General features: G+C 35.3%; 1 protein-coding gene across 4 annotated transcripts; it reads right to left on the reverse strand.

Annotated features, from left to right (window-relative positions):
- Positions 1-2,089: 2,089 nt before the first annotated feature.
- On the reverse strand, positions 2,090-23,499 carry LOC123515813 (rho GDP-dissociation inhibitor 1-like). 4 transcript variants are annotated; one of them, XM_045274651.1, is made up of 5 exons: positions 23,364-23,499; positions 20,573-20,767; positions 17,473-17,597; positions 14,980-15,079; positions 2,090-10,768 (listed from the first exon to the last, which is right to left on the reverse strand). In XM_045274651.1, the coding sequence occupies exons 2-5, from the start codon at positions 20,754-20,756 to the stop codon at positions 10,572-10,574; spliced, it is 606 nt and encodes a 201-aa protein (XP_045130586.1). In that variant the 5' UTR covers positions 20,757-20,767; positions 23,364-23,499; the 3' UTR covers positions 2,090-10,571. The 4 variants fall into 4 exon arrangements, with proteins under 4 accessions (XP_045130586.1, XP_045130587.1, XP_045130589.1 ...); XM_045274652.1 differs by lacking the exon at positions 23,364-23,499 and adding an exon at positions 23,124-23,280; XM_045274654.1 differs by lacking the exon at positions 23,364-23,499 and adding an exon at positions 22,883-23,061.
- Positions 23,500-24,220: the final 721 nt, after the last annotated feature.

Raw genomic sequence — 24,220 nt, forward strand, 5'->3', positions numbered from 1 at the left:
AATTTGCTTCCTACCACCATCTCAGTGTGCCCAAAATGACTGCAAATAATATTAATTAGTTGATCAAATGTACAGTTCCTTAAAAAAAATCTTACTTTTCCTCATTAACCCTTTTAGGTATCATGATGCATTTTCATATTAATTCTGGTTACTATTTTGGGGATTTTATACAGCTTCAGAAACTTGCATGAAGACTGGCCATTAATCTTCCAACATCCATAAACCCTTCCTGATATAAATAAAATTCATGATAAAAATTAACTCCAATACTGAAGGAGCTAATTTTTCTTTGTTTGTGCAGACACTGTTGAATTAAATTTCATTATTTGTATTTTTTTTTTTTACTTGCAAAGAAGTTTATACTTCTGGTAATGTATGTATGCTGTCTTTATTTTCTGTATGATCAATCTTTTGCTTTAGTCCATGCGGAGTGTTATCCACAATGTGAACAGTTGAAATGTCTCATACTCTCATCTTAAGTTTAAATAAATTTTGTGCACTTCTAACATGCATAAGCATCTTCATAAAAAGATGAATACCATCTAATAATTTTCTATATACACATAGTATACTACATTTAAACAGGGTGTCACTTGAGTGAGCCTCCACTTCCCACCCTCCCTCCTTGACTTGTTTAGTAGTGCTGTACAGCATAATTTTTGGTGTATAGTGTACAGTCAAAACCAAAGCCTGACACAAAACAATAAATGACAAAATTTTTCTGTCAATGAAGAAAATGTATAGGTAACATACCAATGGAATGATTGTTAAGTGTTATTTTTTAAATATACATGATAGGTCACCAGCTTCCTGACACTGTTCCATGTTCATGCCACTCTTCTGAATGTTCCTTTAGATTATTTGATAGTCTTTCAGTGATGCCAAATTGTGCTATATTCCTTGGATTTGCCCCTTTATGTATTTGTGCATTGATGGTAAAACTTTGTATTGTCATCTGGATGATACTGTCTTGATCTATATTCCCATCACAGAATTAATATTGTGCCATGAATATCATGTCTAAATACTTCATGTTATTGAATGTGAAAGGAATCTTCACCATAGGAAAAAGATGCACATTAATAGTCAGCTGGTTGGCAATGCCTATCACTTTGGTGTCAAAATGTCAACTTTTACATAATGAGGGGAGATGACAGTTGCAGTGAATTGCCATGTATGTTTAAAAAGTAGCACTTTATAACACCTGTATTGTTATTGTTACTCATATAGGTTTTCCTCACTAACACATACAAGAATTTTATCATTTGCTACCTGTTATCTGTAAGGCTTTGAGAGCATACATTGTACACAAAGAATTATCACTTAATGCTATGCGGTGCCACTTGAGTAAGTAACCAACAAAGGAAGAAGGAAGTGGAGGCCCACAACATACAGTTTGCATATTAATTTCTCAGAAAAAAAAGGCAAAATACAGCATGTGTGCATAGAGTACTTTTAACATATAATTACTTGAACTATCGAATCTTTAGTATATTGAAAACATGTCAAATGGTTTGCCAATCCACCCAGTCTTAAACCCTTTGTGAGGCTCACTTCACATGAGCATTTTTTTCTCATGTGGGTGAGGTGTTGAGGCCCATTTTGCATGAACTGTTTCTCCTGCATGGTCCATTTGCAAAAAAGCACAAAATTCATCTCAATTTGCTGCTGTTTTAGAGAGAGAGGACATAGAGTGATGATCCCTGTGTATATGATATGTATTGATAATATTAATAACAATAATGTGATGATAGTAATCAAAATAATAATAATGGTGATAAAATTACTCATATTGAAAAATGACAAGAGCAGGAACAACCAACTTCTGCCAAAGATTAAGAACAATTACAACAGAAAAAAAAAAAAAAAAAAAAAAAAAAAAAAACAAGCTTGTGGAAATCATTCCCACATGGGAATTACTTGCACAGTGAGTGTGTTAAGTGTCTCATTGAACTTCACTTTATTTCTAACCCACACAGTTCTGCCCACATGGGAAAAAAATGCTCCTCTGAAGCTTGCCTAAATCCATAACAAACAAATTTTGCAAGAAAATGTAAAATTTCAGCAGGATGTGCAGAAAGTAGCAAGCAAAAATTATAAATGTTTATTGCCCCCATTGACTTTTGTTTACAAGTAAATTTGGTGATCACTACTGTTTTCCTTTGCTTGTGTCTTCAATGTCTGGCACCTCCTGCACTAGAACCATTACACAATTATTCACAAGATAATGTTCAGACTATTGGTGAAAAATAACTTCTTCCATTACTCTTTCACACTATTTATTTTAGGTACTCAAGATGCACTAACTGGCTCACTCTGCACACCTCAGTTTGTGTACTTGAAGAGCCACAGTTGTAAACCCAATAAGTAACAAAGAAAAAATGGATAACACATTGGTATCTGGTTCTTTTATACTTTGAATATGATGTCTGGTTCTCCCTACCTTGAATCCTGCAGTTTCTCTTGAGAATGAGAAAATATACTAAATGTACACATGTGGGTTTGGAAAAAGATTTGTCATGTCAGGGCTGTGAAAAAGTCACCAGAGAAATTTTATGTATCACAATGAATACAGTTTATAATATTTGTAATAATTGACAGGAAGGTTTTTGACAATGTTGACTTAACAGTACCGTTGGTTATCTTATTGCTTATAAACATATAGAAATTAATAAAAAAAAAAAAAAAAAAAAAAAAAAAACTGCTGCATCCTTTCCTATCCAAGAGATCCATTCACAAAGATTACAAAAGTCTACTTTGAGCACTCATAGTTGTATAAAAGTTGAAAAGCGAGTAAGAAAGTTAATATAGACAAACAAAAGATATAAATTTTTCAAAACATTCCTACATACACACACATATTCAATCACCTAATAATTCATTCAAATTTATCAATAAGATTCAGATTCTTAACAGGATATATTACAACAAGTAAAATTGGCAAAATATTTTTTCAAAGAATAACTTGTAAGACTTTATGGCACAATAAAGCTAGGGAAAATACTTGTTTGTCGAAAGACCTTCGTTATACATAGCTGTGCCTAATACCAACACCTTACTCTCATGATATTAGATTATAGATTACTGAACAAAGGAATGCAAACTGCAATACATGCAATTTTGGTCATTTACCAATACCACTTCTGACCATCCTTATATTTTTGAATATGCATGTCTTCAGCTTAAGCCTAACATCACTTTTAAATCAAACATTATACATAATTAATGCAACAAGGTCCCACAAGTATGTGTAGTTCTGATGCACAAGAAAGAGTTGTGTTCATATTTTCTATTTCCAGACCTAGTAATAAGCTTTAAATTATTAAGAATCTCAAACATGTCACTTATTAATGTTCAAAATTGCTTTCCTTCTTTATGGCTTTCCTTTTGGCCATCTGCATGTGATAATTTTCAACCTAAATATATGAACTTAAAGTGCCATCCATACAAACAACTGCTCTCAAATTTCTCAATATCTTCATTTTTTTCTTCCTTTTATGGCTGGAAATGTTATTTTAACACTTTCTTCAGATGACAATTTTCTAGGTTTGAGGCTATCTTGGTTACTGGTGTGTGTGTGTGTGTGTGTGTGTGTGTGTGTGTGTGTGTGTGTGTGTGTGTGTGTGTGTGTTTGTTATTCAACCACAGACATCTGTTGGTCTGGTGACAAAGCCAGTCATTCCCCAACAGAAAGAGCTCATGAAAGCAAGGTTACAACACCTCAATTTGTATTAAATACCTACTTGCTGCCAAGTAAATGAGGGCAACAAATAAAGCATCTCATCTATCTGCCTTTCCTCTCCTGAGATTCAATTTCAAGATCCCTTAATGATGAGCTGAGTTTGCTGTTCACTATATTAAATGATGTGTAAATAAGCATATTTGCCAATTCATACTGTACAGGATTTGAGCAAAGCTCATCTTGTCCTGTCTCCAAATGAATTTTCTCTCTTTTTATACATGCAAACAGTCTCCCATAAACACAATAATCCTTAGTCATTCCAAATGCCTAATGGCTATGTGTTCTTCAATTCCCCATCAAGGCCTGATCACAAACAAACCCACTACCACCTACTGTTATCCTCTCTGTGTGAGCTCAGAGCTCATTATTTACTGACCTTGGATAAGACTGTAACATTACACCGCACTCCACATCCCCCTGGTCAAGAGACAGCAACTGTCCCACTTGACAGAAAAATCCCAGAGGTCACAAGCACCTAGTAGGGTTTGAACCTATGCTAGCCAACACAGACTCAGCCTCTTTACCATTGAGCTAAGAAGCAGTATTCATTCACATGCCCCATATGAGTGCTGGTGTGTGTGTGTGTATGTGGGTGCACACACGTGTGTACATGCATGTATACATGAGTGTGTTTCTAAACAGCTGAAAACAATGGTATGATATTCAACTTTTTTACCTTTATCTTAAAATAATGTATAATTGAATCCTAATCAAGCAAATAGTAATGGGAAGACTGTTTTAGATATCTATAAAAAACATGGATGATTAAGTTTTGCTACTACTAGGTTCCCTTATACACTAACTGCACATTATAATAAAATGTATTAGGATCAAGATCATTCCAGGTTATCTATGGCCACCAAATAACACTGATAAAGTGAAACATGAAATACACATCATCTTCATTAAAGACCAGTCCTGTAATAACACTACAATGAGTAATTCACCCAGTGTCTTCAGGATATCATGCCTGGGTAATAATTACCACTCATAACATCACAGCTTGTGTTAAAGATCCTCTAAAGCCCATAAATAAGCAGCTCAGTAGTGTAAGGGTTAGCACACTTACAGCCATAGTATTAAATTCCCCCTTCTCTGTTTCATCCACAACTTCACCCATGAGGCTGGAATAGGTGAGAACAACTCTGTCCCTTTCCCATACTTTGGGTTCACCATGGTGGCCATGATTAATGTTGCTAGTAATTTCAAAGCAATAATTCTGAGAATTAAGACAATGAATGCATTCTTTGCTAACACTTTCACTAATATACATTATATAATGTGGAGTAATACATAAACTTCATGATCTACAAATAAATAACAAATGGAGAGAGAGAGAGAGAGAGAGAGAGAGAGAGAGAGAGAGAGAGAGAGAGAGAGAGAGAGAGAGAGAGAGAGAGAGAGAGAGAGAGAGAGAGAGAGAGAGAGAGAGAGAGAAAAAAACACCAGCTGTTGATCCAGGTCACACAGGCTGGCTAGGCCTACCAGTACAAGTTGCCAGTTATGCTATGCAAAGTAGTTTATGCATTTATATACTCCACCGTTTAATGTTTCCATGTTACACTATCACACTTTGCCACACACTGCTGGCATAAGATGCTTACTTTTATGAGCAGTCTCTCTCTTTTGAGGAGCCATAGATCATTGTCTGATATGATGTTCCCTACAGTCTTTCTCAACTCTGAAATGTTTTTCTCTATTAAAAGTGCATTCCCTCTATAAAAACAAATGGTTGCATTGTTTCCAAAAAAAGGGAAAAAAAATCTACCCCTCCCTGCTCCTGTCACAACAGTTTTCAACACGCTAGCAGGGACGGGGGAGATTAATAGTCACAAAAGACTTCAGAAAGGGGAAGAGGGATTTTATTACTATGGTAGTTCACAGCTAAGGCTTGATTTTGAATCTCAGATGAGGTGGAGATAATGTTAATTCAAGATTTTCATGTATTTAGGTCAAGAGATTCTACAGAACTTGTATAATTTTACACTATGATAATGTAACTTCCCTTGCAAAGTCGCACTGAAAGATTGTATTTGCAATACTATATCAGATTTGTTTTTCCTCAGGACTTAACAACTTTAAATATTGAATATGTTCAACATGAACTAATGCTCTTCCTTTGGATCACAAACCACATGACAGTTTTATGGGGGAGGTCTATTAGTAACTATATAGTAATCATTCCTTGATATTTTTATAGTAACTATTACTTTTGAATGTTAGTAAATTTCAGGGCAAAAATAAATTATGCTACATAATCCTAGCTTGAAGACAGAATGCTATTATAAAATCAACAAAATAAGCATTACGTCTGAAATAGAAAAAAAACTGAACATGGATGAAAACATAAGCACCAAATATTAGAGTTGGAGAATTAAGGCACATTGTACAGCTGATGGGCTCACTTGCAGCAAAATTTAGAAAATAATTTTTTTTTTCATCTACTAAAGCTTTAACGTCATGTCACTTACAAAAGACTGGTTGATAAAACTTTGGGATGCTTTTGTAACTAAATTATATAAATCTCATTTTTAAATAAAGAAATCTAATATTGAAATATATGCATCTAAGTCATCATCATTCTGAAGGTTAGGTTTCCATGTTTGCATGGATCAACCTTTATTTCTTACTGGCTGCTTGCAAAGCTTATTGTCAAATATAAGTAACTTGTAGTAAAATCCTGGCTGATAAACCAAGTTTTATGGCAAAGACCCCTTAAAGCCAATTAAGCATTTCCATAACTGCAACATATTTGGTCAACAAATACACCAATGGCATAATTCATTGCACACTTCACCTACAACAGATATATTTCATAGAAGACTTGAGGAAAGTGTCTTTCATAACAATGAGCCCTAGCAGTTGTATTAGATCACATTCAGTACTAAACCAATGATATCTTCAGTTCAAAGCCTACAAAACCATAACAGTGAATTTAAAACATACTTTGATGATAGGAATAATTTAATGCTTTTAGTATGTATGAGTAAATTCACTGCCTTCCAGATATATACACATCAGCCCTACAGTGTAATGCTCCTGGAGTGTGTGCATTAGTATCCAATGAGTGTGTCATCTAAGTTAATAAAGACCATGTCTATTGGTTTTCAATGCAAAAACCAAAGAGTAAAGAGATGTACGATGTTCTTGAGTAAAATCATGTCAATAAACCTGATATCTTGAGAGATTGACACCAGAAACTCTAACACTAATACCAGCAAGGAGCCCTGCAAAAATGTTTTCCTGCTGATAACTGAAGACAATAATAATAATGCCTTATCATCCGATTAAACTTTTGAGCTCCTCTAATATACCCCAGTCTCATTATATGCAAATTCTGAATATGTAAATACATGTGTAGATGATTACTCTGTGACCATTCTATATATGCAAAAACGTGCTTTTATGGGAGATGTTAAAAGCAATGAGATACAGCACATAATATACAATTGACAATATGAGAGGACTGAAGTGAGCAAACCTATAGCAGGTACATGTAGTAATTTTTTCAAAATTTAAACATGTACATTGTAATTAGGCATATATATGCTTAACAGTTGAATTCTGTAATTGCCTTACAAGCATTTAGTGTTTAGTACAAAGTTGATGCCTAGATTAATCCTATCATCATGCACATATTAGTCATGTTGACGCCCTTGTTCTCACTTGGGTGCATAAACAATGGTCTTTTTTCACCTCTTTATAAAATTATCCAATGAGGAGAAAAATTCACATACACTATTAGAAAAAGAAAACCCAAAGCTACAAGACTGGTTTGTTATGTATGGCTTGGTTAATTTTTCATTGAGATACTATGTTAAACAAATCTCTTGTTCTTTCATATTCCAACAATGTTCCAGTCTCTATCTTGCACTGGTTCATATTATAGAGAGCAGGGATAGTTCCTATGATGACAAGAATCAATGAAAATACTGTAGAATAATGTTGGAATATACAAAAAGGGCTGGAGATTCAACTCAAGTCTTGACTAATTAGTAATTGCAGTGATGATTCAGTCCTTATTGCAACAATGTTGTAGTGAGCTTTGAGAAAAGTTTGAATTAATCTGTAGAGCACAAAGTGATGAAAGAGCATTTCTTAAAAATGTCAGTTTTACAACCTTGACAAGTTCATTTGTAACATTGCTAAAAAGAGGCAACATCCAATCTACTGTTATTCTCCTTGTCATTTGAGTTGGTGTAATATAATATTGTTATTGTCTAATGTTGCTCCATTGTACTGCCATGAAAAACTACAATTAATCAATGAAGTTACAGAAAATATCCCCCAAGATTTATGTAAAGATGTATTCATGTGTGTAAATTCTGGTGCACAGTTTTTTGCACAATGCAAACCTCACACATAACAAGATTCTGTTTTATAGATTTACTTATAAAAACTTCATTTGGAAACTATCATTTGCTATTGGAAAGGAGCATATGCTTAAAATATTTCAATACTTTTCATATCTTATCAGTTGAATATAAATACATGTAATTAATAATTGCATATCTTTTTAACCACCATTCCACTTTGCATCAAATCATTGTCCCAAACACAATTTTTACAAAATCCTTTACTTCCTAAACTGTTGTTTTCTTTGTAAAATCTGATAAAAATTCTGATAAAAATTAATTCTACACAAACTGCAATTTTTAGGATAGTCATCTTTCATATGTGATTCAAAATGCAGTTTCTAAAACTTACTCGAATGTAGAATTTTTGAGGATTGGTGTTATTTCATATTTGTGGTGACTAAGAGAGCTACAGTGCATAAGACACAAGCTTTACAAAATATCTCCATTCCTCGTTATAATGATTATCCTATAAACAAATAATACTAAAAACATTTAAAATGTTTCACCAGTAAGCAGCAAATTCAGTTCAATACTTAAGTTATAACAAAGTCAACAGCATACTGTAAGAAATGTTTTACTTGAAGAGTACTGTGGTATTGAGGCAAATGCAACTGAGACTAAAATAATTGACTTTACTGTTGTTTTATCTTTTAGATGGAGGTTGATGCAATTCATTTTTGGCAATGGCCACAAAAGGTGCATCATTGGTTACTGAATGTTTTCATCTTAAGGTTGTTTTAGTCTTTTACATCTTTAGATCAGTTTCATCTGTTATTAACAAATATTTGTTTAAATTTTTGAGAAATAAAGTAGTGTAATTTTCGTTACAATTCTAGCAAAGAGCAGCTGTTTTTAAAAAGCTAAATAAATGTTTACATAAATAGTATTTTGTTCACATACAATAGACATACAAAAGTTTTTACAAACCCATATAAAGTTTAAAATAAGAAAGTTTCATACCAACTTTTACTGTTTGATATCTAAAATATGCAAAAGATTATGAACTTGTGGAAATATTATATTGGTATTGTCAATAACAGTGCAAGTGTTAATGTTCCATTTTTTTTTTTAGTTAAATACACATGCCAGTAGTCTTGCCCTAACAGAAGTATGAAGACAAGCACTTGCTGTGCTCAATCATGCGAACACTAATTAACAAACAATACTAAAGAAACTAATATATTAATGGTAATTACCATCTTTTCCTATAAATTATTTATTTCTCATAATTTTCCATTACTTGTTCCAGAATAAAATATCATGAAACATATTGTGCTTTGTCTGTTACATTCATATTTATAAAATTTTGTAATATTCTTTTACAACATTCTACAGTACACTTACCTTGCTTAAGACAGTCAGTATATATAGAGGGCACAGTGTGTTCATTGTTGTCAAGTTCATTTGAATTTAATTTACTGTTACTGCTGGACTTAATGAGTTTGTTTATGATATATATGCAAATGATTATGGTTAAAGAGCTGGGTATTTTCCACCAGGTATATTAAATGTTAAGAAAATAATTAGAAGCTACATGTTTTCTTCTTCTTTGTCATACATAAGTCATAAAAAACTGCTAGTTAAAACTTTATTGTCATTTTGTGGCCTGTAATAATACAAACTGACTTTCAAATTATCTACAAGATTAACTATAGCTTCACATCCTTTGTATGACATCAAAGATGGCTTATTTCAGTCAGTGCATGAACACACTGTTTCCTTTACATACAATGTGGTATGCTTCTATACAATGCAGTCAGTCAATATGGGTGACAAGGATAATTTATACATCTATCATAATGTAATGCCTCTTTTTTATGAATTGGGGAAAAAACAAAGTAACATAGACTGTTTGAGCATTACAATATAAGAAGTATTCTCCATTTTAATAGAAAGGAGAAGCTAAAGTCTGTTTGTGCATTTCAGGTAGTGGTAGTTTAGTTTACTAAGACACTCACTCTCAATAACTAATGGAAGCAAAAAGATGGTTAGGAGGAAGAGCCAAATATTACTAACATACAATATGCTACACATTAAATTATTCAATATTAGATTACCACTAATCAAATGAGTTTACAATGAAATGCTGATTGACATTACCATCCAATCCCAAGCAAAACATAAGTAGCAAATCAAGATAAGCCCCCTATTGTCTGAATTTCTGAGCACACATCTTCATGAGAATTCCAGTATACAGCCAGATAATTGCATCACCATATGGCTAGGCACTGGCTACATGTAGCAGCTCAAAGTTGGGAAGTACTTATTACTGATAAGCACCGTGTCAAAAATATGAGCCGACAGTATAAATGATCCCACCATTCTACACTGACATACTTTTAATTTGTACGTCTAATAAATCAACATTTCATAAAAACTTGTTGGTTCCCTGACTATGCACAACTTCTTAACAGGAAGTATGCTCGGCTGTGTTTTCACAAGCCCACCACAACATGCCATTCATATCCACCTCAATTCCAATCTTTCTTGATGTTGAAAGACCACTCCCATTTAAGATGTTCATTGTTGTCATCATCCGTGAAGAGAGACTTTACAGTATAATGGCCCCGGGCAATGAGGCCTGAAGGTGCATCTTCTATTGGAGTGGTGTAAGACTGCACGTCTTCCTTAGGGGCATAAGAACCCACCATATGAGTCATCTTGTCCACTGTAAAAAGTTAACAGTATATTTTAGTATATTTGAAATTACACACCAAACTAACCCCATTATTGGATGGTAGTTGAGCCAGTTTGTTTCACAAAACATCCCTCGCATATCTCCCTGAATATCCTTTAGGATAAAATAGTGATTTAAGGCACAGGAATATCAGGTTATATGGCAACACATACCATTATACAATGACAAAGAAGAAAAAATATATATACAAAAAAAATATAATGTTACAGTGAAATCACATTCAAATTATATATTGCAATTGTTCCCAATAGATATGTAGCATAACAATGATTACCAAATTCTAAAACTAATACTGAGGAAGGGATTAGCCAAAACAAAGAACACAGGCACACACATGTATGCTCACAAGCAAGCGTGCCAATAATGTTTCCTGAAAAAAATTAAAATTCATCCTACACCTTTTTGAAAAAAAAAAAAAAGGACAGATCCTTACCAATCACACTTATGAAATAGTTCAGTTACATATATACCCACATCCCTCAGGGTTGAACACTAGAAATGATTTACACTTACTACACTATAACAAAGGACCTTCAGGACCCACATTCTAGACAAGATGTTCTGATACTTTTGAAACACTAACTGGCAACTTTCTACTCTCTGTCAGGCAGTCACCACTGTGTGGAATCAGCTTTGTAGCTTTTCAGCTGATATAAAGAGAGGGTGGTTTGTCTGATGTGCTAGAAACACTAAACTGTGCTACTTTTTGCTTCTTTCCATCCCTCTCAACATGCCTAATATGACAAGCAAGGAGAAACAAAGGCTGGCCATGATCCATCTATTTCCACTAAAACAGGAGTTACCCTGACAACATATTCCTATTTGAGTGGAAATAAATGGGGGATCATGGCCAGCCTTGTATAATATAAACATCTCCATTCACTTCTTTCTTATAGTCACTTCTGGGCATATTAAAAGGGTGGGAAGAAGCAGAATCATACCTCAGTTAGCCTTCGTCTGGGACCCCTCTTTATCAGCTATAAAGATACAAAGATGATTCACACACTGGTGATTGTGCAGGAGAGAGCAGAAGATTGCCATTTAGTGTTTAAAAAGCATTAGAGGATCTTGCCTTCCTAGGAAGATAATTATGAGCACCCTCAATTACCTAAAAAGACACTGGCCCTGTGGCATCAAAGCTTTCCACACACACTGTAACTCATCTCCATTGCATTCAGTCTCTTCTGTCCTGGTCCATGTACTCTCCATACAATGCTGTCAGTGCTACAACACCTTCAAATAACTGCTTTTTTTTTTTGTATTAATTCCAGTCTACAACTTTCATCATTCCATCTTAGACAGCTGTAGTTTCATCTATCCAAAAATTCATTCTCTATGTCTATTCCTCTTTCAATACCAGCAAGCAAATCCTGACAAATGAAAAACTGATTCAAACAATAACACTGATGTATAGTTCAGAGGCCTGGGAATGGAAGTGAGCAAAATAATTTTAGTGTATGCTATAGAAATCAGTCATCTGAGGAGCACATACTGATGAAATAAAGTGGTGCGAGCAATGAAAATGTTTACAAGATATGGTGTATGCACTTATGCTTGTGGAGGGGTGGAATGAAAAAAAAAGGAATCCACTACGATGATATTACTGTACTGGGAGGATGAAGAATGAAGAACTTGAAGAAAGCATATGTAAGTGAAGTTAAAGATACTAATATTACAGGGAGACCATAATGAAGATGATAGAAAAAAAAAAAAAAAAAGAAAGAAGTGTTAGTAAAGGCCTAGTGACTGCAAGTAAAAAATTTGAATAGGGAGAGGGGTCATCATCTTGGGTGACATTGCCAGCAGTGAGGAATAGGAGAAATTGATAAATATAATACAAGTGATTGGAGCTTCAGGTGTTCCAAACTTAGCAATATCTCCATTCATTACTCACTCAGTAACTAATAACAACTTCAGTGCAAAGAAGAAGAAAAAAAAAAAATAAATAAATAAAATAAATAAATAAAATAAATAAAATAAAATAAAATAAAAAAATAAAAAAAGCAACTTGACCTGCTTTAAAGTCAAGCATCAGTTTGCCAGAAACTTATCTGTCTACCACAACCAGTCACATCCTTATAACTAATATGCTTAATGGAAGTTGCCTATTCTTTTCTTTTATTTTATCTATTCAATTATATATTAATCTATTCCTTTTTCTTTTGGTATTATGATTTCTTATATATGTATAACTGGCACTATGGAAAAGATCCCTAGTAATAATGTACAGTCAACCCTCGGTTATTGCGACTTCGGCTATCGCGTTTTATTGCTATCGCGCACCCATGAAAAGCTGTTAAGATTTCATTATCGCGACCTCAGATGCCTGCTATCGCGCCCAGCCATGATGTCATGGGATATCTGAGCGCTCATAGGGCAAAACCGCCTCCATGCCAACATCAATTCAGCTATCGCGTTTTCGGCTATGGCGCGGCTATTTCGGCCCCAATTGGGCGCGATAGCCGAGGTTTAAGTGTAAAGTGGAAATAATTGCAAGGAATATCATAACCTTTAAATTTTATTCCTGAAGAATACTTAAAAAAATATACTAATAATGTAAAAGAACAATCTCAAGTTAGAACAAAAAGGGAGAGTAGGATGGGGGGCAGGTGTGGGGCAGTCTCATTTAGGGTTCTTTACAAACAATATCATAACAGCTCTTGAAAAGTTGGTTTGTGATTCATCTAAAAAATTACCAAAGATGTTACTGACATTGTCCAGTATTCAGATGTTTCACTGTAATAATGTTATTAAACAAACTATAATCAATGAAAAGTTACATGCATGCTGAAACACTTTATCTCTGTAAATTTGTTAGTTTACTTTTTTTGTACCTTTGTCATATGCCCTCATATATGGCCCTCCAACCTGTAAAGAAATGTACAGAGCTTATTGAAACTCATTATGAGTTTAAATGTATGGCAACTCAACTGATGTTGGAGAAAAGTACACTCTTAAGGCCCATTCACACACATTATTGCTGTATCAGCTCTATGTCTGTAAAAACAATTATTGTTACACTAAGTTCAGCTGACATATTCACACATACCTAGCAAAGCTCCACGGTTTGACTCTGTGTCCGTTTCACCTCATTCCTTGGAGATGGGAAAGGAAAAAACTGATTTACAGACGACAGACAAATGTTGTGAGTTTCTACACAAATAAATGATGAACTACCTATTTAATTGGTTCAGAATCATCTTATTCTGCACCTGTAACAGCCACTGTATACAGACAACAGTTTAAAACACCATATTTGGAAAAAAAATATTGTTATCAGGGGTGTGGAGTTGAGTCGGAGTCGAGGAGTTGGCTACTTTTGGCCGGAGTTGGAATTGGAGTCAGAGTCAGAGTTGGAGTCAGAGTCGGCTACTTTTGGCCGGAGTCGGAGTCGGAGTTGGTAAAAATATGAGTGACTCCGACTCCTTTACGTGATAAATTTTCGAGTAAAGATTCCACTTCATGGAGATTCCTACAAATTGGGAGAAATTGACTTTGTGGAGGATGTGTCCAATCAAGCATTACATATAAAGATAATCTTTATTAATCTATGATAATTATATAATCGTCAAGTACACTTTTATTATGGATTGACTCGAAAATATGTAAGTATTGATTCTCTTAACTTTCGTCTTTTTTGGGTGTGGCAACTAGCGGGCTTTTTGTTTAATCTTTTCCCTTGGCCACCATCCCTGATGTAAAAAAAATAGACTATATCGTTGTACTGTAAAAAAAAAAAAAAAAAAAAAAAAAAAAAAGCGGAGTCGGAGTCGCAACCTTCAAATTTTCTGGAGTTGGGAGTCGCAACATTTAAATTAACTGGAGTCGGAGTTGGACTTTTGAAAATCCGACTCCACACCCCTGATTGTTATCATCACTGAACTTGTAGAGTAGCAAAATCTTCACTTAATTTTTTTTTTCACATTACATACACCCACTTTATTTTCTTCATCTTATGCTCAGCCTCTTCTTCATAAAAACTATGATCATCATTGCCATTTTAACATCTTGGAAGTCACTGAAATAGTATGGATGTATGTGAACAACCATCACTGATGCATCATATGTGTGTGAATGGGGCTTTAAGGTACCTTCTCAATTCATCTGAAAATTACTCTTCTCACTTGCAAATTAATTAATCCTTATAAATAAAATTCACATAAAAAACATAGAACACCTACCTAGCAGTCCCTTCCTGAAGGTGCGCTGAATATATTTCATTCCAGTGACTATCTCCCTCTGGACATGGAAATCAATACGAATCTTGTAGCTAATGCCCTCCTAGAAAAAAACAACAACTTCAGTATTTATGATGTATAAACACATCAAAGCATCTCAGCTTTTCCTACATCACTCAAAGAACTTTAAATTTTCTATCAATATTTATAAAGAGTATGAATCTCTTGTATTAGACTAAGTAATTAACAAAGGATACAAATAATGTGTCAAAATACTTTCATGTTAAGAAACTGACAACAAAGCTGAAAAAACCCATAAATGTTCATTATTAAGAGAAAAAAGTAAGTGCAAGAGGACATATGGTTTCCTAAAAAAGATTAGCACTAAAGAGTTCTGAAAAAATGTATAGATGATAGAATTGAAGATGAAAATCATTGATAAACATGAGAAAGGAGTGTCTGTGGTGGACTCTAACTCCATAACCCATCAAGAAGCACTACCTTGTCTTTTCTTGCCTTTGCAAGTAGAGGGAGAGGATTACAAGCCAGTTGAGAAGGCATCCCCTATAGCAATATCATGTTAAACCAAAGTGATCCTTCCTGGAACTCTAATGAAAATAGGGACACTTTATTAACTTTGGAACTCCTTGCCTCCTGTATTTGCTTCTTATATTTGGAACATCAATTAGAAATGGCATGAAGTGGGCCTTAATAAATAAATAAATAAATAAATAAATAAATAAATAAATATATATATATATATATATATATATATATATATATATATATATATATATATATATATATATATATATATATATATATATATATATATATATATATATATATACACTTGACCCTCAAAACAACGGACAAATGCATGCACGACCCTGTCCTTAGATTGCAAAAGTCAGTTCTTTGCAAAAGTACGTAAAAAACTATAAAATGTACGTAAAATACGTACAACTTTCTAATTTTTGTATTAGTTCAAGCTTAGCAGCCACTGGAAGAACCTGTCGATTATGCTTCACTGGATTACTAGGTTTAGGAGGCATTTTGGATAGGTTAAGCACTCGTGGGAAGGGTATAAATGAATAAAAAAGCCATGGTAAGCACTAGACAATGTTCGCTGTTGGTTGAAAACACAGGGACTGAAGATTAAACATGGTGGCCAACAGCTGATGACGCGACCGACCCGCCACCTACCGGACAATAATTTGCCGGGAACGGACAATCGTGCATTTTAATATTCGTCCATAGATTAAACCGGACTCCAGAATTTGTCTGTAGTTTCCGAAATCCGTTGATGGGAGGTCTGTTGTTTCGAGGGTCAAGTATATATATATATATATATATATATATATATATATATATATATATATATATATATATATATATATATATATTCTTGGCCAAAGTCGCACATATAGGAAAATGAAAAAAAATATTCCAGGAACCTTGATATGAGTGGTCCAACTCCAAACTTATCCTTAAACAACTGGAAACCATTTTCCACTTTTGTATTCTGATTTATAGTTTTATAAATTGTCATTTTCTTTGTTAAAGCACTTTTTAGTTTAAAAAAATATTTTTGAGATGAGACTAAACTAAATGAAGGATACTTCCTACAGTGTTAAATATCTTGAATTGATCCATACACTAAATGGCCATGCCCTGTGTAACATACCTGTCCCTAGGCAAGTAAACATTTTCTTCCTAGCAAGGAACTGAATCTTGGTTTCATGTATGACAGGTGTGGATACTAACCTAATTATAATTAAAATAATATTACCTAAAATAATAATCTGATGCAGCTGAGACTGATCTGATTAATTGTTGAACAAAGGTAGGTACACTGATAGCATGCATCACCCTCTCATTTGCCTTGCACTGCAGCAAAAAAGTAATCACAAAAACCAGTTAAATTTCAAGACTAACACAACTCAATAGAACAATTAAAGAAACATCTCAAGACACTACAGAACTTACAATGACCTTTGTTAACAAATACAGGTACACTGCAGTGTCTTGCTTCCATCACAATGACTACTTCCTCAAGTTACGAAACATGTCCTAAGGGTTAATTCAGTATAACTGACAGGGCAACAGAAGCATCAACTCAGATGTAACAGCTTTACAGTGTGATTTGTTTTTAAATGTGTCAAGGTGACTATATGCTCTCACCATCTTTGTGATAAATATCACTTAGACTTGAACAGCCTGCATCCTTTGGATCTATTAAACTTTTATAACTGGTATATGGTTACAATTTCCATCCTTGGGGGTCTGATTTTTTTTTTTCTGTATTATAAATTATATTTTCCAGAAAACACTTCCAGTTATCTACCCTATCTAGTTTTTTCAAATATCTTAACATAGAACAATGAACCTTCTAGATCTTTATTTTTCATTTATCTTGATTTGCAGTGGTTTAATTTTATCCTGGTGAGACTTTCAAAGAAGTTTTATATTTCCATGATAAAACTCAACACTTACCTTGATAGTGAAGGCCTCATCTTTGAGTGCATTAAGATCTCCAGTAAGATCCAGCTCTTTTTCTGATTGACCCTCAGCTAGAAGTACCAATTTACGCACTAAAACCCGATTAGGATTATTAGGATCTGTGGAATAGAGGCAAATGTCACAAAGCTGCAAAACTCTTTTTAAGTAGGCTCACTACTGGCCCAGAACATAATGGCAACTGACAACCTCAAGACAGTAAGGTTGAGCTACCAAGTGTCCAACTCTGATAACTCTACTGCTGGTAAGTTTTGCAGTGTTGATTTTAGAATGCATAAATTTTGAACCACTGAGGTGATAAAAATTGTATAATACACTGAAACACTGTAATAAATATTCAATGATTGTTCTTCTTTCATTCTCTTTCATGACCAAACCAATTGTTTTAACATGTAAGAGAATGTATGAATCAAGTGAGAATTTCTAAGCACTTTCTCCCTTTCCCTCTCTTCCAGGTTCATATCTCTTTTCATCCATATATCCTTAAATTCAGTATCATCAGCCAGTTTCCCTTTTCTTGTCATAATCTCCTCCATCACCACCTGTGATCTCATTCTCACTTTCATTGGTCTCTTTCCCCTTCACTGAAGCTTTCCAACCTAATCACTTCCTCCACTTCCTGGTCCAACTCTTGTGTGCTGTCTTGGACCTGTTTGATTATAGTTTTGGCCAGTTCTCTCTTTTCTCACTCTCTCATGAACTTGTTTGGATATTTTTTCCTTCAACCCAAAAATTACGATACGTTTCCTCTTATCCACTGTATCCCTCACTAGATCTTCCTTCTCCTTAACTACTTGTATAACAGTGTCTTTTGTCTTATCCTGTATTTGCTTCCTTACTGCCTCTGAAAATTTAACCTTTTCTTCTTCCTGTTCCTGTTTCCAAGCATTTCGTAATTCTTCCAATTTGCTTTGTCCCAGTTTATTCTCTACTTTATCCTCCCATTCTGTATTTTTTTTTTTTTTTTGGTAGGCTCCTTAAGGATTCTTCATAGTCGCAATATGCAGTCTTTAGTATATTATTTTGTTTCTCTATCTCTTGCATCTCCTCCTTCATCTCTTGATTTATTTCTCTTACTTTCTCACATTCCACTAATCTCACTTTTAGTTCAGTGTTTTCTTTTATTAACTTATCTTGTTTTTCCATCATGCTTGACATCACCTCCTTCATATATCGTATCTCCCTTTCCACGTTTATCAGCCTCCTCATATTACCTCTTTCCTCTCTAAATCCAGAAAAATCTTTGTCCATAGACGCTATCATCACCCAGTCTCTTCAGGCCAATTGGTGTTTCGATAAACCTTTGGTTTTCACAACATGGCATCAGCACCTGCCAGGACATCATTACATCCCACAGCTGAACACCATTGATTCATAGCCTCCGCTCAGCATGTCTTGGGATGTGATAAAAAACAATAACCTGTAGTTACTTTTTCTACATCCTGGTATATTATTGCTCAATAATATCTTTTGATAATTCATTCTGTTTGCTAATATGGGTAAAATGAAAGAGTATTCATCTGAGACTGTTGCATAGATCGTGAGAAGTAGCTGAACAGTTGGCAGTGTCCAGCACAACTCAAGTGCTGATCATGGTTCAGAAAATAAGCCAATAGTGATATGCCCAAACACAGAAAATGGTCTGGGTTCTCTGGAGAGATGTTATTGTCTTAAACCATCCAGTGGTACTCGTATTGACATCAGATTCTACCACATGCATTAGGACAGTAACAGCCCTCTTATTTGTCTTCCAGGAGCACCTTGACTATTTCTTATGTTCCGGGATGTTCACCCTTATCCTGAAATTCCATGGCCAAGATTTGACTGGTCCTGGATACTACCATATGTTCAGTTATTACTCTAACTGAATGACCTGCTTCCTTGAGGCTCATGATCTGCACAACAGTCTCAGATGAATACACTCTTTCATTCTACTCATACCAATACAGGCAACCCCCGTTTAACGAAGGGGTTACGTTCCTAAAAAATACTTCGTTAAGCGAAACTTCGTTAAGCGAACCGATTATAACAAGTTTAACCCCTGATTTGAACTTCCATTGAGAGTAAGCAAAGCAAGAGTGCATCATACTACAGTAAAAGGTTTAATGAAAGTAAAAATTATGAAGTTAAACATTTAGGTAGTTTAATTTGTCATTATAATGTACACTAATGTATGTATGTATGTAACTTTATAATGTTGATGATCTTAACTTTATGAAGGGAGGAAGAGTGAAACGGAAAGACACTAACCGGCAACCTGTGGAATGTAAACAAAGTGCGCATCATTGTACTGCATACAAAACTTATGTACCACATTTCCACAAGGCTTTCCATTTTATCCATTGTAGAGTCACGAGTTCAGGTGGTTCTTTTAGCTTGCAAGGAAGATACGGTCTCACCAGCCTTCTTAATAGAGTCTGCTGACTTGAAAATAGAAACAGTATAATATGGAGTCAAGATGGTGGCCAGCACTGCTATAGTTTTCTGGCCTCTCGTGTCTGTGAATAATATCTAGCTTCACTTGGAGAGTAAGAGACTTCCTGGTCTTCTTACGAACACTAGGCCAATTGCAGGGCGTTTTCGTGGTAAGTTGAGCTAGGGAAGACAAGCTGCTGCTGACGCTGTTATGTTTTGACTGGGGAGTGAGTGTTGCGCATGTTGTCCACAAGAGGCTTGATCTTGATCTATATTCTATAGATGTCCCAGGATTTTTCCTGAGGCAGGCCTTAGTACCAGCAGCTCCTGGTGTATTCAAAAGCCTGTCAGCTTGCGTGATATGGTGGGGCTTTCAAATTTGGAAAAAAATTACCTGGATAAAACTTCGTTAAAGCGAGTTTAGTGTTCGTTAAACGAGCAGATGGTAGTAAAATGAAACCTTCGTTGTAGCGAAATTTCATTGTGTGAACCTTCGTTAAACGGGGGTTGCCTGTATTCGCACTCTTCATAGGGACAAAAGGGAGTCCAAATTACCATTTATATTTAAAAACTAAATTGATCAAAGTATTCTTTTTGAATACAAAGACTTTGTGAATAACACATTGCAGAATATAAAATATAAACCAACAAACAAACTTACCAACAACAACTGCTCCAGCAGCAGAACTACCCAGCAATGTTTCCTTGTACTTGCGGAGACTTTCATCTTCCTTGTCAGTCTCGATCATTTCCTGAAGGGATTTCTCTGGTGGAGGTTTGTAGCTTGTAGATTCCTCCTCCTCCTCTACCACAGGTTCAACCTGAACATTTTCCTCTTCAGCCATCTTATCTCCTTCTGAAAAGTACACAGGAAATATTATCTTAAATTCTAAAGCAACGGAAGTGATTGATGTTATAGAATGTTTCTCAAGTCAAGAAATATTTCAGACAATTCCTTGCAAAAGAAATATACATATAAATAAAGAAAAATCTCTATATATAAAAATGAATGCAACTTCATCCTCCATAATCACCATCATTCAGATCTTCACTGTTCACAATGTGAGTGTACTCATTACTCAAGAACCTCATTCCTACTCTTCTACATGATATTGGAACTTGATTACATTACTAATGGCAATCATCATTACATTAAGAAAACTTGCAAATAAGGAAATAGCTTTTCCCCTTGCCGTTCTGGATAAAGGTGTGTTTATGATGCATGTAGCCATAATTTTTTTTTTTCATTTGAGGGGGAAACTTGCCAAGGGCAATAAAAACAAACAAAAAGGCCACTTACACTAGATGCCAGTCCCCAAGCAGGTCTGCGAGCGTTAAGGCCAAAAGAATACGATAAGTGTCTTGAAAACTGCCTATGAAATGAGTTCAGGTCATAGGAAGATGGAAATACAGAAGCAGATAGGGAGTTCCAGAGTTATGAATCCATTAAGCACTAACTGTTATCCTACTATCATTATTCCCAAATAGGATGTTCACATTATGATGACTTTCATATCGAGACTATTATAAAAATAATCAATTGAAAAAAATTTGGGACATCTTATAAAAATACATAGTAATTTCTACCACTTCTTTATACAAAGACATTGCAAAATTATCTATTTCCATAACATGGTGAGTGTAAAAATTTCAACTACTTGTCACAACATAATATACAGGTCATCTTTTTTGCACTCCAAGGCATCATACCAACTGTGGTAAGGGCAGCTGAGAGCTGATCTGTGGGCACCATTCCTTACAAAAACAAATAATTTGGCAGCTTTAATTGTGATGTCTGTTTCTTAAAATGACAGTTTTGTCTTTTGTCTCCTGGGTCACCAGGAGAGACCTCCCTCCTCCTGCAAGGAAGGTGGCCACATGGATCTATGGTTGCATCGTGAGTGAGTGAGTGGCTTACATGTTAGGTTTGCTTGTCCTAGCCAACATTTACAGTGCTTACATTTCTTTGATTATGTGTTGGTGATTAAAATTTTGTTACCTACAGTAGGAGTTGTGTGTGTGGGTTTTCCACAGCTACACTTTACTTCATGTTTTGTTTTTCCAAACTTCTTTATGATGAGATCACTTCATGAAGCCTCCTACCCCTTTTCCTTTTTCATCTGAACAAGTTTCTGTGCAGCACACAATACATAATATCACTGTATATTTCAGCATATATCACAACCCCTGGATTTCAGTCTGAATTCAATGGTTTTAGATTATATTGGTGGTATGAGATGACACTCAGACTAGCTCATAGACCGATCTTCGGGTAGGACTGAGACCACATCACACACCGGAAAAGTGAAGCCACAACCCCTCAAGTTACATTCCGTACCTATTTACTGCTAGGTGAACAGGGGCCACACATTAAGAGGCTTGCCCATTTGCCTCACCACTTCCGGGACTCGAACCCAGCCCTCTCGATTGTGAATTGAGCATGCTAACCACTACACTACGCGGTGTGTGTGTGTGTAATTCACCTCGGTCGCCTACTGGTCACCCAGCCAGTCTTCCTCATTATGAAGCGAGCTCAGAGCTCATAGACCGATCTTCGGGTAGGACTGAGACCACATCACACAACACACACCGGGAAAGGGAGGCCACACATTAAGAGGCTTGCCCATTTGCCTCGCCACTTACCGGGACTCGAACCCGGCCCTCTCGATTGTGAGCCGAGCATGCTAACCACTACACTACGCAGTGTGTGTGTTTGTGTGTGTGTGTGTGAGAGAGAGAGAGAGAGAGAGACATGGCAGAGGAAGGGTGGTAGAGTTCTTTCACTAAATTGGCAAAAGGTGTATATCTGGCTGAGGTCTGGCAACTATTGGCATCCCCCAAACCGCGCCACTGAAAGATACATGACGGGATGTCTATACTATGGTAGTGCTTGGTTCAGTAGTTCAGTGAATAAGGGCGTCAATATTTGATTAGGAAGATTCATAATAGCAAGGTAGATATGTGTCCTTACATACTGTACAGAGCCTGCCACGAGTAGACCTAGTGGCTATTTGCAGCTCTCATGTTGTGGTATGGCCTGCCAGTGGTTGCGCTGTGCATGAGGTAAAGGGGTGGAAGGGGAGCAATGCCGCGCCTCCCCTCCACCTCCACACCACAGCCTCACCTCACAAGTACCCCCAACCGCTCCAACCCTTCACTTCATTCTAAGCATCAACACAGCCAACTACAGCCACTAGCTAAAACACACTCACTATTGACCACAAACTTGCGCCTGCACGTCCACACTCTTCCGTAGTCTGTTATCAGCGGTGGATAATGGGTGGGGCGACCCCTGCCCCGCCCAGCACCTATACACACAAGCACCAAGTCCCTTCCCTTCACGCCACGCCCTTGGAAAACACTGCTCTGTAACCCTGGACAATCACACGACCATCAGGAAAGTACATAATGTAGTAATATTGGCAGAAACAGTGAGAAGTTCGAAGACTTACCTTCCCTAGCGGCGGTGAGAGGCACTAGTACTCCGGATGAGGTGTCCCTTCGCAACGGTTCCCTTTCCTTTGGTTACTCTGACTCATACCATATTCCTTTATTCCTTTGTTGCTTTTTCGCTCCAGATTAGTGTTTCTTTTTACTTATTATTTATTTTCATTAAAAATCTGTTGTTTTCCGTTTTATATATATATATATATATATATATATATATATATATATATATATATATATATATATATATATATATATATATATATATATATATATATATATATATATATATATATATATATATATATATATATATATATATATATATATATATATATATATATATATATATACATCTGTGTGTGTGTGTGTGTGTGTGTGTGTGTGTGTGTTTCATTTGGTGAGAAAGAACATGATCTACTAATCTGCATGATACTGTTGAAAAATGTAAAATTCTATTGAAGAAAAAAAATTACACTATCATAATATGATGAAATGCCGAATGCTAATGTATCATAAAATTAATATGATAGATTTTAACTTGACATTAGAAACTGCTTGAATGGTACTGTACTTACCAAGTGGCTACGTGGCAATTGCTTTGATATCGCTTCGGAAGTTGTGATTGTGAACTTACGAAAGTCTCTTTTTAGGAAAACTCTTCATTAAGGTAGCTACAGTAGCTCTACTCAGAGTTAATCATTACTGATGCTGTGTAAAAATAACTATCATATTCAACTTGATTTCTCTTCACTGTAACACAACCTAGACTATACAAAACTCGCCAGAGGTAATACAGTGGATAGCTGACGTGTCTCCACCGTTTCTTATTATAATTTGCTCCATTCTAAAATATATTGAA

The sequence above is a fragment of the Portunus trituberculatus genome, chromosome 40 (genome assembly GCF_017591435.1).
Source record: "Portunus trituberculatus isolate SZX2019 chromosome 40, ASM1759143v1, whole genome shotgun sequence".
Lineage (NCBI taxonomy): Eukaryota > Metazoa > Arthropoda > Malacostraca > Decapoda > Portunidae > Portunus > Portunus trituberculatus.

Coding starts and splice junctions, on each gene's coding strand:
- LOC123515813 (XM_045274651.1), bottom strand. CDS start 20,756: ATGGCTGAAGAGGAAAATGTTCAGGTTGAACCTGTGGTAGAGGAGGAG. Junction 17,598..20,572: donor TGCTGGAGCAGTTGTTGTTG/GTAAGTTTGTTT, acceptor TCTATTCCACAG/ATCCTAATAATCCTAATCGG. Junction 10,769..14,979: donor CTTCAGGAAGGGACTGCTAG/GTAGGTGTTCTA, acceptor AACTTTTTACAG/TGGACAAGATGACTCATATG.